A 15394-nucleotide genomic window follows, 5' to 3' on the forward strand; every position below is an offset into this window, starting at 1 on the left:
TCAATCCTTCAGCAACGGATCTACCAGAAAAGACTTACAGGGATGATAAAGTAAATATGATTCGTTGGTCATTTTGTCGTGGGTTGATCATTAGTCCTTCAAATTTCAGCTGCTCAGGTTCAGCTGCTCAGGCAGAGATATTTCTGCACGCGGTAGCGCCAGTAAAAGAACGGTGTGTGTCACGTAAGGTTGCGGCGAATGAATTGCGACTGGAGACTAAAAACAATGAGGAAGGTCAGTCGAATGGAACGAAAAGACCTTCAAATGATTCAAGCAGTGGAGGTCCAGGTGAAAAGAGGTCCAGGTTAGATGAAATGGAGGATCAAATGCATAATATGTTCAGTATATTGTTAGAAAAAATTGAAGACTTGAAAGAGAATCGCGGTACTAAAAATGAAAGCGAGAGATCAAGTGAGGAGGATGATTCTTCGGAGAGTGATAGTGAGTCAGCTGCGGAGGAAGATCATTCAGTGGTTTTGGAGTGGACTCCTCCGAAATTGGAGGATCCTCTTGTAGAGCCTTCCAATGACTTGAAAGCTTTGTCACTAGCTCCACTAGTGAAAGAAAAGGAACCAAAGATTCCTCCACCTTCAGCGAGTATTAAAGAGCAGGGTATTGCTTGTCAGAAACTGGGCTCGGCTAGTTGGAATAGAATTATGTACAAAGAGGTGCAAAAGAAACTTCAGGCTTCTCCAGTGTTTGACACCTTGAAAGTGAATTCTTATTCTGCGGAGAATATGATGAAATTCGGGACAAAAGTGTCTTTTCGGATGACAGAAGAAATAAGAGATTTAATCAAGTTAGGAGTAATCAAAGAAACGAAGAGCTCATCAGGTTTCATTTCTCCAATGTTCCTTATTCCAAAGCCAGATGGCTTAGCTCGGCAAATTTTCAACCTGTTCCAGTTGAACCAATTCTTAAAACCAAAAAAATTTCGCTTAGTAAACCAGCAAAAAGTCCCGAAGTTTCTACAGCAGAACGATTTTCTAGTAAAGGTGGATATTTCAAAAGCTTATTTTCATATTCCAGTAAAGAAAAGTCATCAACGTTTTCTCTGCGTGGCATACAAGGGTCGAATTTACGAATTCACTTGCCTTCCGTTTGGTCTAGCGACAGCTCCTCTTGCTTTCTCCAGAATCAGCAACTGGCTGGCGAGTCTATTTCGTCAGTTAGGAATGAGAGTGCTTGTGTACCTGGACGATTTTTTATTTGCAAATCAGGATGAAGCGGTGTTGAAAGAGCAGATAGAGAAAGTAATAGAAATACTCCAAATGTTCGGTTGGGTGGTGAATTTCAAGAAGTCAGAGTTGAAACCAACCAAAGAGATTGTCTTCCTAGGAATCAAGTGGAACACGCAATCAAACTGTATGTGGCTGCCAGAGGACAAGAAGGACCGAATTCTCAAGATAATTCAGCAGATCAGAACATCAGAGAAGTAGAATTGGACAATCGGAGCGTCACTGTTGAGTCAGTTAAACTTTGCTGCGTTAGTGACTCCACTAGGTCGTCTATTTTCTCGCAATCTTCAGAGAACATTCAGGAAACTTCCAGAAGCGAAACCAAAGAAGTCCCAGATAATGGATTCAAAGGCGTTAGAAGACTGCGTATGGTGGCAGGAGAACTTGCATCAGACCAGACAGATATTCAAGAGGAACACAGAGTGCTTTCTGACGACAGATGCCTCGGATCTGGGCTGGGGTTTTCACTTGGAGGGAGTCTTGGAGTCGGGAACTTGGACCCAGGAACAGACCAGCTGGCATATAAATCGCAAAGAGCTCTTTACGGTATTGATTGCGATTCGGAAATACAAAGAGATTTTGAAAAACAAAGTGGTCTTGTTGCAGTCGGACAACAAGACAGTTGTTGCCTATATTCGGAAGCAGGGAGGAACTCGGTCGCAGATCTTACAAGAGTTAGTGAAACAGTTGTTAGTAGAATTACATCAGCATCACATTCAACTGACTCCATTTTATCTACCCGGACGCTACAATTGCATAGCAGACAGGCTGTCCAGGGGAATTCGACTTCCGGATTGGCACTTGAGAAGCAGTGCAACCAGGATGATTTTCAGCAAGTTCGGAATACCTCAGATAGATCTTTTTTCATCAAACGAGTCAAAAGTAGTTCCGAACTATGTATCAATGGATGCCAACGACAGAGAAGCTTGTTTCATAAATGCCTTCAGTCAGCCGTGGAAAGTGGACTTAGCGTGGGTATTTCCACCACCACCATTGATCCCCAAGGTTTTCCAACACCTGAACAATGCGAGAGGTTTCTTCTTGGTAGTAGCTCCTCGGTGGGAGAAGACATTTTGGAGGGCGGATCTGAAGAACAGGAGCGTTGCGGCTCCGTTCCTACTGTGGAATCTGGAGCTTCACTTAGTCGATGTGTCGACAGGGTGGCCACCCCAGGAGGTCAAAAATCTGTATTTAGAGGTTTGGAAGATACGGGGTGGAATGAATTGACATCAGGCTTGTGTACACAAGATGTGGAGCTGGTTTCTTCGGCATGGAGGGATTCAACGTGGAAGACGTATGCTTCTTCTTGGAAACAATGGAGACTATGGTGTAAAGATAATGAGGTGATACATAGTAATCCTGATCCGCAGCAACTTGCCTCTTAGTCAAAGCTGTGCTCACATCCAGTGGTGAAATCCATCTTGAAAGCTATGAGCATTAAATAAGCAAAGAAAGTGATTCTGTGAAAAAATATTTAGAACATTGGAACGTTAATTGACTGGTTAAAAGAAAATCCGCCGAAGGAAGATAGTTTATTTGAAGTTTCAAGGCATACGGCAGTTTTATTGTTGTTGGCTTCTGGTAGAAGGATTCATGATCTCACTTTGTTATCTACTGCTCCGAATTCTATGATATTAGAAAAAAATTCCATTATTTTCTGGTCAATTTTTGGATCAAAAACGGATTCGGTGGATCGTCGACAGTCAGGTTGGGAGTTAAAGAAGGCAAAGCAAAAGATATTTGACTTGGTCTATTGGATTAATCGTCTGATTACGCTGTCAACAAGCCGAAGGCAAGCGGTTTCAGATCTAGTGAATCTTTTTATATCAACCAGAGGAAAGGTCAGGGCGGCTTCGAGAACAATCATTGCTGGTTGGATTAAAATGATTTTTTCAACTCTAAATATTAAGGCAACTCCAGATTCTATGCGTTCGGCTGTTGCATCGTATAGTTTTGAAAAAAATGAGAATGTAGAGGACATTTTAAAACGGGGAAATTGGAATGGACCGAATAATTTTTTCAAGTATTATTGCAAGTTTGTGGAAAAATCAAAATCATAAACAATCATATCGGTTACTTGGATTTTTTAATTTTTTAATTTTGTATCTTTTTGTAAAGAAAAAAAAATTTTTTTTTTCCTAATAGTCTTATGAATGTAGACTTGGCGTGATTTTTAACTTCCCGCTAAGAAAATCGGAGATTTTCAAAAATCGGGAAGTTATTGTTTTCACCGTTTTGCAAAAATCGAGTTTTCATCGGATCTCGACGTTTGAAGGTCACAGGAAGCTTCCCTGACTATCCCCGCGAGGTTGTCACGGTGTCTGTATGTATGTGTGTGTGTGGTAGGTGTGTGTGTGTGTGTGTGTGTGTGTGTGTGTGTGTGTGTGTGTGTGTGTGTGTGTGTGTGTGTGTGTGTGTATGTGTGAAAGTATGTGAACCGCTTATAACTTTTGAACGGCTTGACCGATTTAATCGCGATTGGTGCCATTCGAAAGGGCTTGACCAAACTTAGATTTTGAAAACTATTTGGACCGATTCAGATCAATAGATTTTGAGAAATTTTAAAAAAACTGAAAAAAAAATTTTTTTTAAATGTGGTTTTTTTGGAATAACTTTTAAACGGCTTAAAGGTTCAATTCCAAAAACTAATCAGCTCTTAACCTTAAAAAACCACGTCGATCGCTACCAGTCCGGTCAAAATCGGTTGATTCGTTCGAGAGATATCGTAAACGAAAGAAAACCGAAAAAAGTGTTTTTTCGGAATAACTCCAAAATTCCTAGCGCGATTAATTCAAAATTTAAAATTCTTTGTGAGGCTTAAAAAACTGCGTCGAATGCTTCTAACCGCGTGAAAATCGGTTTATTCATTCAAAAGTTATTGCGGTTTAAAAATTCAAAAAATAGTGTCTTATCAAATCTCTATCAGACTTTTGAGCTCGAAGAGCTTTAAAGCATAGGAAAGCAATCTCTTCGAGCTCGTAAAGCTCAAAATAACCCAGAAATTGTATTTTTGAGCTCGAAGAGCTCAAAAACGTCATTGGTGCAATTTTAAGCGCCTAAGTATGGAATTAGCGGGAAGTTGCAGGGATGGCCTTCAGGGTCAACCGTTTTCCTAATTTTTTTTTACAGTAAAACTGTTTTTGTTCGGATTATAGATACAGGAATGGCCTTTTGTTTGTTTGTAAGGGGTGTGACGCGCCTCTATATTTTATATAAATTTATATAAAATAATTATTAGTTATTAAAAATAAAATAAGAACAGATTTAGAAAATATTTTATGAGAGTGCGAGAGAAAAGACAGCCGCGCGCAGCCTATCCGGAGAAAAGAAGGAGACGGCGAAGAACGCCGAGAAACAAGCGAGAGTAGTAGGGGAAGCAGCCTGGGAAGTCCCGTAGCATAGTTTCCGCGCACGCCGTGAGGCAGCGAGGTGTCGCTCAGACTGTTCGCCCGAAGAGTATTGCTTCTGAGTTGTTAAAAGCAATTTTTTGATCAGTTTTTGCCAGATCAGCTTGGGCTTCCGAGCGAGTGGTACACTCTGCGGAAAAGTTACAAGTGCTGTGTTGTGAGCAGTTGGAATTGTTATATACTTTAAGTATAGACTTTCTATAATTAATCTGCCCGCACAGTGGATCGCTTTGTCGCCAGGTTGACCTGAGGTACTTAGGTCACCGAACAACCTCTATTGCACGGCGAGAGGTGAGGCTGTGGTACATAGTCTGTCGTTTTCGAACGAATATTGTGGGAAATAGCTAGGAGGTTGGTGACACCTGGGCTTGGAGGTATTCCTCGTCAGAACACCTAGGGGGATATACGGCTGGGCGTCGAGGTACTTGACAAATCCCGGTATCTCTATATTTGGACAACCGAGCCTCTCTTGGTTGATAGAGGGAACTGGGGAGAGTTAGATAGATCCGCGCAGCGGTTTGCCACTCTTTACCCCCTCCACTTTCTTAATTGACAACTTATACCAAACGCATACCACAACAAAAAGCATAAAAATAAAAAGAAATATTAAGTGGCAATGGTGGCACCACTACTCGAAAAAATAACACTAGTGAATTTTTACTAACCTCAAAAGTACTTCCCCCATGTGTGTTTGAATAGGTGCGAAAAATTCTTAAGCAAGAAAAAATTATAAATTTTGAAGGATGAGTGGCGATAAAGTAGTTGCTAAAAGACAAGCCCATGCAAAATGCTTTGCAAAGGATTGCAGTCATAGAAAAAATACGCATAATTGTATTTTTTTAGTGTTTCCTACCAATCTAGATAGGTGTTCGGTGAACAAGGCCCAGTAGCGATTAACTCGCTCCTGGGGGACTCCCAAATTCAAGAGACGCACCTGTCCACCGCTAGTTCCCGCAAAATTGAACCGCCAATGGAAAATCAGCCTCTCGATCACGCCATGAATCGACCGCTTTATTGGGTGATCGCTCCCGCTAGACATGCGCAATAGCCTTCTTCCCCAAGTCAACGAGGAAGAAGACGAACTATTATTATTATCTTTCGCTTCCACGCTTTCGCTGCATGAAGTCGCCATTAATTCCGCTTTACTTTCGCTTATTGTTAATTAACCGCACTTCGCTATTTTTATAATTTAAATTGCTTAAATTAACCGCTAATAACTCGCTTCAGTTTGTTACAGATAAATTGTGTTATTTGTGCATTTATTTCACCGCTTTTACAGTGCCGGCAGAGTGTTCACCCACGTGTCAACCGGCATCGCTTGTGCTACCCACGCTGTAAATTATAAATCCGCTTTTATCTTAACAATCCGCTATTAAACATATTAAATATTGAGTGTATTTAATGTGAATAAATTACTTGTGTTAATTTTGATAATAATTTACGTGTTTTAATTGAGATATCCAGACCTAAACCTGATCCCCGCTTTTCCGCTCTTTCAGTTATTATTCATTGGTCCCTCGAGCCGGATCAGGCTGGCTCTATCTCAATTAATTTAATTAATCATACCGCTAAAAATTGTGCTGTGTTAAGTGAAGTGTAATACCGCTAGGAAAGGTCGAGTGTCAGGGGCATCGCGGAGCACATCGGGTGCTGCTCCTGGTAGTCATTCGTACACCGGTACGCTGAACTTTCCGCTTTAATTGACTGAAAACTCGATCTTGGTCCTATATTAAACGCCGCAATGCAGTTTGAAACAGCTATTGCTATGCAAAAGCAGTACCTGGATACTTTGTACGCCATGGTGGATCGCTTAACGAATGAGGAGCTTAACTCGCTGACAATCACCGCTATTGAGTCAGTGGAAACACAAAGCTCCAGGATTTGGCTTGACATCACTAATTTGAACTCGCTGATCTTTGAGACGTACCCGGAAGTACTTGAACACGAGTACCACATCGGGAATCATTATACTAATGCTCACGCCACCTATGCAATCTTGGAGACCCGCATAGCCACCCGCAAAGACGTCATTCAGCAGGAGATTGATGCCAGAGATGCCGCACAAACACAACAAAACCTGGCTATGCACAGCACCGCTTTCATGGGAGGCTCATCGGGTACTGGACTCCCAAAAATTAAGCTCCAGAGCTTCTCTGGAGACTTTAAGCGCTGGGGATCATTTAGTCAGCTCTTCTCTGATATTGCTATTGACAATGCACTTCTGAAAAACAGCCAGAGGATGCATTATTTGAAGACATTCACCAAAGATGAAGCACACCAGCTTATTGGTAACATGTCATCCACTGATGAGTCATTTGAGCCCGCTTGGAATCTTTTGAAAAGCCGCTATTCCAATCCTCGCCGCGTTGTATCATCACATCTTGAAGACCTGCTAGTTGGTGAGTCTGTTCCCGCTAGATCCGCCGCTAAATTGGATTCCTTGTTACTATCCAACCAAAAGGCTTTGGATTCCATCAAGGCCCAAGGAGTTCCAGTAGATCACTGGGACCTGATAATCATACACCTGACGCTACGCCGCTTGCCACCCGCCGTTAGAGAAGATTGGGAGACCAACCTGGGTCTTACTGACAAAATGCCGACTTACGTTCAGCTCCACGAGTTTCTCAAGTCCAAAGTCAGGGCTTGGGAGAACTTGGAACCCGCTTCGGAACCCAAGAAGCAACCTGAAGGTTATAAAACCGGAGGCTCACGCAGTAATAAACCTCAGAAGACAAAATCCTCTTACACCGCTATTCAATACAAAGGAAAGCCCAGGAGAAATTGCCCGCTGTGCCCTGAGGAACATTACATGTTGTTCTGTCCAATCTTTAAGGCCGCTACTTTGGAGGAACGAATCGACATTGTCGAAAAATACCGCTTGTGTTACAATTGCTTGGGCCCACATCGCGTCGCTGACTGTAAGACCGCTCAAGGATGCAGGAAGTGCAGTCAACGTCATCATACTTCCATCCATCGAGATGCACCGCCTAAATCTGCATCACAGACACTTGCAGACACCGCACGATCTGTGGCTAGATAGAGTGTCATGGGACGAACAATTGTCACCATCACTCATTCACAAATGGACATGATACCGCGAGGATCTTCGAAACATCGAATCCATCCGCATTCCACGCTGGAATAATATAGCACCTGGAGCAACTATGGAATTGCACGGGTTCTCAGACGCTTCGCAAAACGCTATGGCTGCCGCTGTTTATTTGAGAGTCACTGACGCTGATGGGAACACAAAGGTCTCACTTTTGTGTTCAAAAACGCAAGTAGCACCGCTGAAGACCATGACAATCCCACGCTTGGAATTATCTGCCGCATGGTTGCTAACACAACTGATACTTCATGTTAAAGAAGTTCAGTCGCTTGAAAATGTCAGGATAAATCTCTGGACTGACTCCGCTGTGACTCTCGCATGGATTAAAAGTCCAGCAATCCGCTGGAAGACATTCGTCCGCAATAGAGTGGGAAAAATCCAAGAAACGCTGCGAGATGTCTCCTGGAAATTTATTCCAGGAAAACAAAACCCCGCTGACTGCGCTTCAAGAGGTATACCTACGCTAAAACTGAAACAACACGCTCTCTGGTGGCATGGACCAACTTGGCTTCATGAACCAAAATCCTCTTGGCCCACTCTGGAGTCTCCAACCGACAACGCAACGCATCGAGAAGAACGCCAAGGTCTGACACTAGTAACTTGGAAAGCAGAAAATTGCCTGCTCCAATAATTACTGTCGCATTACACGCAGCTGTTTCCACTGCTACGGAAACTCAGCATCTGGCATCGTGCCATCGACCGCTTTAAGAGAGTTCCACAATCTTCACTGGCCTACCCGCTTACTCCATCAGACCTGGAGCGCGCTAAATTGACCTTGATTAAGTTCACTCAAGGACAATACTTCGCTAGAGAGATTCACACGCTAGAAGATAGTGATGGTCTGCCTAAAAATAACAGCATCACTAAGCTGACTCCGTTCATCGACCATCAGGGGGTCCTGAGAGTCGGTGGCCGCTTGAAAAACGCATTGCTGGACCCAGAAGAGAGGCATCCAGCGATACTACCGCGACAATCACGGTTACATTAATTTTGATTGATGATTCACACCGCAAAACGCTTCACGGAGGTACTCAGCTTACGCTCGCTGATTTACGCAAGAGTGTCTGGATCATTGGAGGCCGTGTTCCAGTCAGATCATTTATTTTACGCTGCGTTATCTGCACGAGACAACGTGGAGAACACGCTCAACAGTTGATGCGTCAACTACCCGCCGCACGAGTACAGCCAACTCGAGCCTTCTTGCATACAGGACTCGACTACGCTGGACCTATCACGCTGAAAACGTTTCAAGGACGGGGAGCAAAAACATACAAAGGCTGGATTGCAGTCTTTGTATGCATGTTCAGTTCAGCTGTACATCTAGAGCTAGTAACTGACTACACCGCTGCCGCTTTCATCGCCGCTTCACTAGTCGCCGAGGTATCTGCCACACGCTATATTCAGACTGTGGAACCAATTTTGTAGGAGCAGATAAAGAGCTGAAACGACTATTCGCTGCAGGATCCCGCACTCTACGAGAATTATCAACCTTGATCGCTCAAGATGGCACAAACTGGAAATTCAATCCGCCTGGAGCTCCACATTTTGGAGGAAAATGGGAAGTCGCTGTGAAATCTATCAAATTTCACCTTCGAAGAACAATCGGAGACTCGCTGTTGACGCTTGAGCAATATTCAACGCTACTGGCTCAAATTGAAGCCATATTGAATTCTAGACCGCTCACACCGCTGAATGAAGATCCTGCTGATCTGGCTGTACTGACTCCAGGTCACTTCTTAATCGGACAGTCACTGACCGCTATCCCAGAGCCATCGCTGACAGATTTACAACCTGCTCGGCTCTCGCACTGGGAACAAGTCCAGCAAATGGTTCAATATTTCTGAAGACGCTACTACCAGGACTGCATCCACCGCTACCAGGCCATTTCAAAGTGGCATCATCGACGCAACCAGATCAAGGTGGGTTCAGTTGTACTGATCACCACTGAGGATCTCCCGCCAACCAAGTGGCCATTAGCCAAAGTAATTGCTGTCCATCCAGGTGAAGATGGACAAATCCGCGTGGTAACTGTTAAGACAGTTAACACAGAGCTGGTACGTCCAATTACAAAGCTCTGTGTCCTGCCGCTAACGCATGAAGAAGATGATCTTGTCGACGCAGCCGCCAACCCGGGGGAGAATGTTCGGTGAACAAGGCCCAGTAGCGATTAACTCGCTCCTGGGGGACTCCCAAATTCAAGAGACGCACCTGTCCACCGCTAGTTCCCGCAAAATCGAACCGCCAATGGAAAATCAGCCTCTCGATCACGCCATGAATCGACCGCTTTATTGGCTGATCGCTCCCGCTAGACATGCGCAATAGCCTTCTTCTCCAAGTCAACGAGGAAGAAGACGAACTATTATTATTATCTTTCGCTTCCATGCTTTCGCTGCATCAAGTCGCCATTAATTCCGCTTTACTTTCGCTTATTGTTAATTAACCGCATTTCGCTATTTTTATAATTTAAATTGCTTAAATTAACCGCTAATAATTCGCTTCAGTTTGTTACAGATAAATTGTGTTATTTGTGCATTTATTTCACCGCTTTTACAGTGCCGGCAGAGTGTTCACCCACGTGTCAACCGGCATCGCTTGTGCTACCCACGCTGTAAATTATAAATCCGCTTTTATCTTAACAATCCGCTATTAAACATATTAAATATTGAGTGTATTTAATGTAAATAAATTACTAGTGTTAATTTTGATAATAATTTGCGTGTTTCAATTGAGATATCCAGACCTAAACCTGATCCCCGCTTTTCTGCTCTTTCAGTAATTATTCAATAGGTAAGTAAAAATTTTTAAGTTATTAATATTATAATGTGGTAAAAGTAAAAAATTATAAAACCTGGTTGTTAATTAATATAATTCACAAATTAAAAAAATGGCTAAAAGCTGTTGGAGAGAAGGATTTCGTTGGTTTACCGATAAGCAAGCTTTCGACAGTACGGTTTATTTGTAGCTGGCACTTTAATCCTGAAGATTACAAGTTGACAAAATGTGGAAAAAGACTTAATAGAGATGCTGTTCCATCAATATTTAGTGAGAATACTGTACCTCTGACAGACTCAGAAGTAATTGAAATTTCAACAAAGATCAGTGTCCATAGTTCCAATAAATAGTAAGCAAAGTTTAATTTTATTGTAATACTTATTAACAATTATAGAAACGATTAAGGAAACTTAGAAATGTTGATTGATTCAAAATTAAATATTTTTATAATGGCAGCTAATATATTGTTTATGTTTTAGCATTAAAATTGCCAGTGCAGGAAATAAAACAATCTACTGAATATTATTTTCACAAGATGAATATTCTTTTCACATCTAATAAAATAATGTTAAACTATTTTTTTTTCATAAATTATTATAATAAATTGGACCACAGTTTAAATATACATTTTCCGTAACTTAGTAATACTTATTTTATGTAGGTGCTGCTGAGCGCACTACTAAGAAGCTAATTATGGATCAAGTCGGATTGAAAGGAGTAACGATCAGTCCCAATAAGAAAAAATTGTTATCTATCATCCAAAAAGATCGAAGAGTGATGAATCAACTCCAAAATACGGTTTATAAACAGCAAGAGATGATAATTTGTCTCGCATCTCAGAACTCTCCTAATAATAACAGCAGCACTGAATCTCCAGCACTGCAGCAGATAGTTGAAATGGAAAAAATCAACAGTGATAAGAAACCTCAAGGTCATCGTTATTCTCCAGAACAAAAGCTATTGGGATTGTCATTGGCTAAACATAGCAATTACAGCTATAAGCATCTACGTCATTTAATGCCTAACTTACCTTCTAAACGAACTCATAATAGACTTCTTGAAAAATTTTCCATGAAGCCAAGGACCAATGAGTTCGTCATGAAAGGAATGAAAATTAGTGCTGAAAATCTCGTCCCTCAAGATAAATACGAAATGTTTGTGATGGATGAAACTAAGTTGAAGAAGAAGCTTTTGTTTACTCCTGGTTCCACATCTGTATCAGGTTTTGCTACTGATAGTACGGGAAACCGAACGTCTGAAATTGCGGGTTCTGTTTTAGTGGGCATGGTGATAAGCATCAATTCGTCATTCAAGCAACCAGTTTGCTACCATTTTTCAAAATCAGGATTCAACTCTGATGGCTTAAAACGAATTGTGATAGAGACGATTACAGATATAGTTAATGCAGGCTTTTATGTTGTTGGGATCGTTTCAGATCAAGGGAAGCCGAATAAGTCAGCACTTGAATCACTAAAAAATGACACAGATGGTGGAAATGTAGGCTTATTTTTCAAAATTAAAGGATATGATTTAAAAATTACATCCTTTTCGATATTGCTCACTTAATAAAAACATCAAGGAACTTTTATGGGTGATCGGGCTGATTGGTGGCGTAAACAATGTGATGCTGAAAAAGACAAATGTTTGTACGAAGGAAATTTGATAGAACTAAATGGAAAAACAGCGTATTGGCGTGACGTTATTAATTTATTTTGTTATACATTAAACGCAAATGATGTAACGCGCTTAACAGAAGAACACATTTTCCCATCATCATCTAACAAGATGAAAGTATCTTATGCTAGTCAAGTTTTTAGTAAAAGAATATCTAATGAATTAAGATCAATGGCAGAAAAGTTTCCGATTAAATATCCAACAGCTTTGGAAACTGCGGACGTATTGGAAACTTTCGATGATTTGTTTGACCATATGAATGGCAATAATTTGAAAAAAAGAGACAATAAGATTGACAGTAGTAGGCGTAATGTCTCTTTGACATCTGGGCATTTAAAAAAATGGATTGAATTACACAATATTTTCAAAAGTCTAAAATTTAAGTACGGAAAAAATAAAATTTCGAAAAAGGGGAGTGATTGTACAATTCAAACTCCAACGCCACAAGCAATTGTCGACAATTTAACTGCTTTGATTGGCCTCTCAAACTTTTTATTGAATGAAGGAGGTTTAAAGGATTTTAATCTTCGTAATACGACACAGGATCAACTGGAAAATTTTTTTGGCTTAATAAGACATGAACAAGGTGATAACGACAACTTATGTTGCAGTCACTTTGAAAATGTCTTCAAAACTTTATTGCTCAGCAGGTATTGTAATATAAATTTAAGCAATCAAAATAGTGTAGATCACATGACTGAAAATTTAATAAATTTGAGTCCATTAATTACAAATCCGAAAAAAGATAATCTTATCAAAGAAAATGAAGACACAGTTATTCAACTTCAAAATAGTTCTAATCTTGAACGAAAAGTTGCACCAACGCATATGCAATCCATCAAAAATTATCAAGAGTTTAATTTGGTCGATGATTCGCCATTACCACCTACTCTTCATATTAAAGATATTAATTATTGCCCTGACGATGGTATTACTTCAACTTTAGAAGGCCCGCATCCAAAAATTATTAAAGAAACTTTACTGAAAAGATTACGGAGAAAAAAATTTTGTCTTTATTGTGATACGTTTTTGTATAAACAAATCGAAGATGAACTTCCAGACAAAAGTGGTTTCTCTTCTGAAATGATAAGCTTCATTTACAGCGCTATAGACCTATTTAACACCTACATAAATCCGAGCTTACACGACGAAAATATTTTTGAGCAAGCAACCCAATTGTTTGAAGCTTTTTTCGACCTTGCAAAGATAAAATGTCAGGAGAAAGGACATGCAAATTTCTTGAGAAACCACGTAATAACAGTTTTAATTACAGTAATAATTCAAGCAAAATATCAAAGAAGAAACGAGGCACTTAAACCTGCGGAGATTCAGTCAGCCAGTGCATCGACAATTGCGCAGCTGAAAAATGAAGCAAAATAATTTTAAAATGTTAACTTTTTTTTCAGGCATTTAAACGTGAGATTGAACACTCTAATGGTTAATCATTATTTGCAAACTCTAAGTCATTAATTTAAGAGCTTCAAATGTACCAAAGACTTATTTACAAAACTGTAATAGTCTTATAAATTAATTTTTTTTGTAGAATTAAGTGTAACACTGTGATTTTTGTACAAAATATTGTTGGTTTTTGTACTACTAGTGATAACAATGGTTCGGAAAACATTGTAAAATACTCTTAATTTTGTTGTTTAAGCATTTCCTAAAGGTTTTTTCGATTTTAAAAACTTAATTTTTTTATTATTATTTATTTAATCTGTGATATCAATTAATATCTTGAAGCGTGATAATTGTTTTTATTTTTCATGTAAATGTTTTCGAAAATTTATTTTTCAAATTGTTGTACCCATTGTTTAATCTTATGTTGTTAATAATTTGATGTAAAATAAAGAATAATGATTAAATACAAAATAATGTCATATTATATTTTTATTGAATAAAATTTTTTTATTGCAAAGATAATAACATAGTCATTCATTTTAGTTAACCGACTTGTTGGTGATAGTTATTTTTTCTTTTTTTATATTTATTAATATAATTAATAATTACTTTCATTGTTAAAAAAAAAAAAAAAATTTAGCTTTCGGCATGATTAGAACCCAAATATTTTACGTATGAGTTCAAAACTTATTTTTTTTTTTTTAAATAAAGTTTATTTGCATTTTCAATATACATTTTTCTTATAAAATATGTTTGGCCGCAAATGTAACTTAAAAACTAGCCATAGGATTATTTTTAATATTTGGTTGGTAGTCCCTTTAGGTGGGCTGCTCGCAACTATTTTAGTAACTATTTGTTAAAAAAAAAATTATAATTAATTGTTGTATTGTATAACTTGAATATAAAGTTAAATTATTCACTAACATTGGTGATTGATTTATTATGTTTTAAGTGATGTAAAAAATAAAAAAAACTTCATCTCTTCTTGTGTCTCTTGAAATGGATCCTTACAAACTAATTAAACTAATTTATACAAAATTTACAATATTTACAGATGGCCGATTTAATATAGGGCTACCAGACCCAATTTTAAACGTCTTTTAAGTTGTTTCCTGTGCGGCGTTTCTTCAGTCAACCACCAGTATTTGTCATTAAGTCTCGTTGCGTTAAGTTGGTCTCTTTGAGGTATCGATGTTGAATAGGTAAAATCAAGTCTGTTGTTATTGAAACTGTCGGCCGTGTAGTCAATTTTTTTATTATTTTGTGTTCTTTTGTAGTGGTAGATTACTGGTATATTGTTATGATTTTGTATAAGGTCCAATCTGTCGTAGTGTATGAACATATGTGGAAAAATATAACCTGAAGAGTTATACTTTTCCCCTTTAATCTGATCCATATTATTGATTTTATTGAGGTCCGAGTTGTCAATGTTGCTGAGGTTGCTGAAGTAGTCTCTGTTTAATTTGATGATAAAGTTATCTATCCTTGGGATGTCTGCTTGCTCGTAGATCTTTTTATTGCTGACATATTTTTTAAAATTTGATTCAGGTGTCCTGTATTGGCCGATGCAAGCTCTAAGACATTTGCTCTCGAATGCTCTCAACTTCTCCATCACAGCAGCGTTGATGTTCCACCATATAGGTGATCCATATGTGATGATCGGTCTTATGAGAAGTTGATAGCAGATTATTTTCGCTTTAGGATAGAGATTCTTGCAGTAGAAGATTCTTCTATTTGCTTGGAACGCTTTTTTGGCCTTTTCCGAATTCGAGGTATTTGGGATTTTCGAGGGATTT

The 15394-nt window shown here is 39.3% G+C and overlaps 2 protein-coding genes across 2 annotated transcripts; both read left to right on the forward strand.

Annotated features, from left to right (window-relative positions):
• The first annotated feature begins 6386 nt into the window (after positions 1-6386).
• Positions 6387-7685, forward strand: LOC123271735. The gene has a single exon (XM_044738130.1). The coding sequence runs from the start codon at positions 6387-6389 to the stop codon at positions 7683-7685; it is 1299 nt and encodes a 432-aa protein (XP_044594065.1).
• A 124-nt stretch (positions 7686-7809) lies between these two features.
• Positions 7810-9904, forward strand: LOC123271736. The gene is made up of 5 exons (XM_044738132.1): positions 7810-8349; positions 8407-8593; positions 8647-9060; positions 9180-9583; positions 9668-9904. Exons 1-5 carry the CDS (start codon positions 7810-7812, stop codon positions 9902-9904), a joined length of 1782 nt encoding a protein of 593 aa, XP_044594067.1.
• The last annotated feature ends 5490 nt before the right edge of the window (positions 9905-15394 follow it).

Source organism: Cotesia glomerata, linkage group LG9 (assembly GCF_020080835.1).
Source record: "Cotesia glomerata isolate CgM1 linkage group LG9, MPM_Cglom_v2.3, whole genome shotgun sequence".
Taxonomy (NCBI): domain Eukaryota; kingdom Metazoa; phylum Arthropoda; class Insecta; order Hymenoptera; family Braconidae; genus Cotesia; species Cotesia glomerata.

Coding starts and splice junctions, on each gene's coding strand:
- LOC123271736 (XM_044738132.1), top strand. CDS start 7,810: ATGGAATTGCACGGGTTCTCAGACGCTTCGCAAAACGCTATGGCTGCC. Junction 8,594..8,646: donor CACGCTAGAAGATAGTGATG/GTCTGCCTAAAA, acceptor ATCGACCATCAG/GGGGTCCTGAGAGTCGGTGG. Junction 9,584..9,667: donor GGGAACAAGTCCAGCAAATG/GTTCAATATTTC, acceptor CGACGCAACCAG/ATCAAGGTGGGTTCAGTTGT.
- LOC123271735 (XM_044738130.1), top strand. CDS start 6,387: ATGCAGTTTGAAACAGCTATTGCTATGCAAAAGCAGTACCTGGATACT.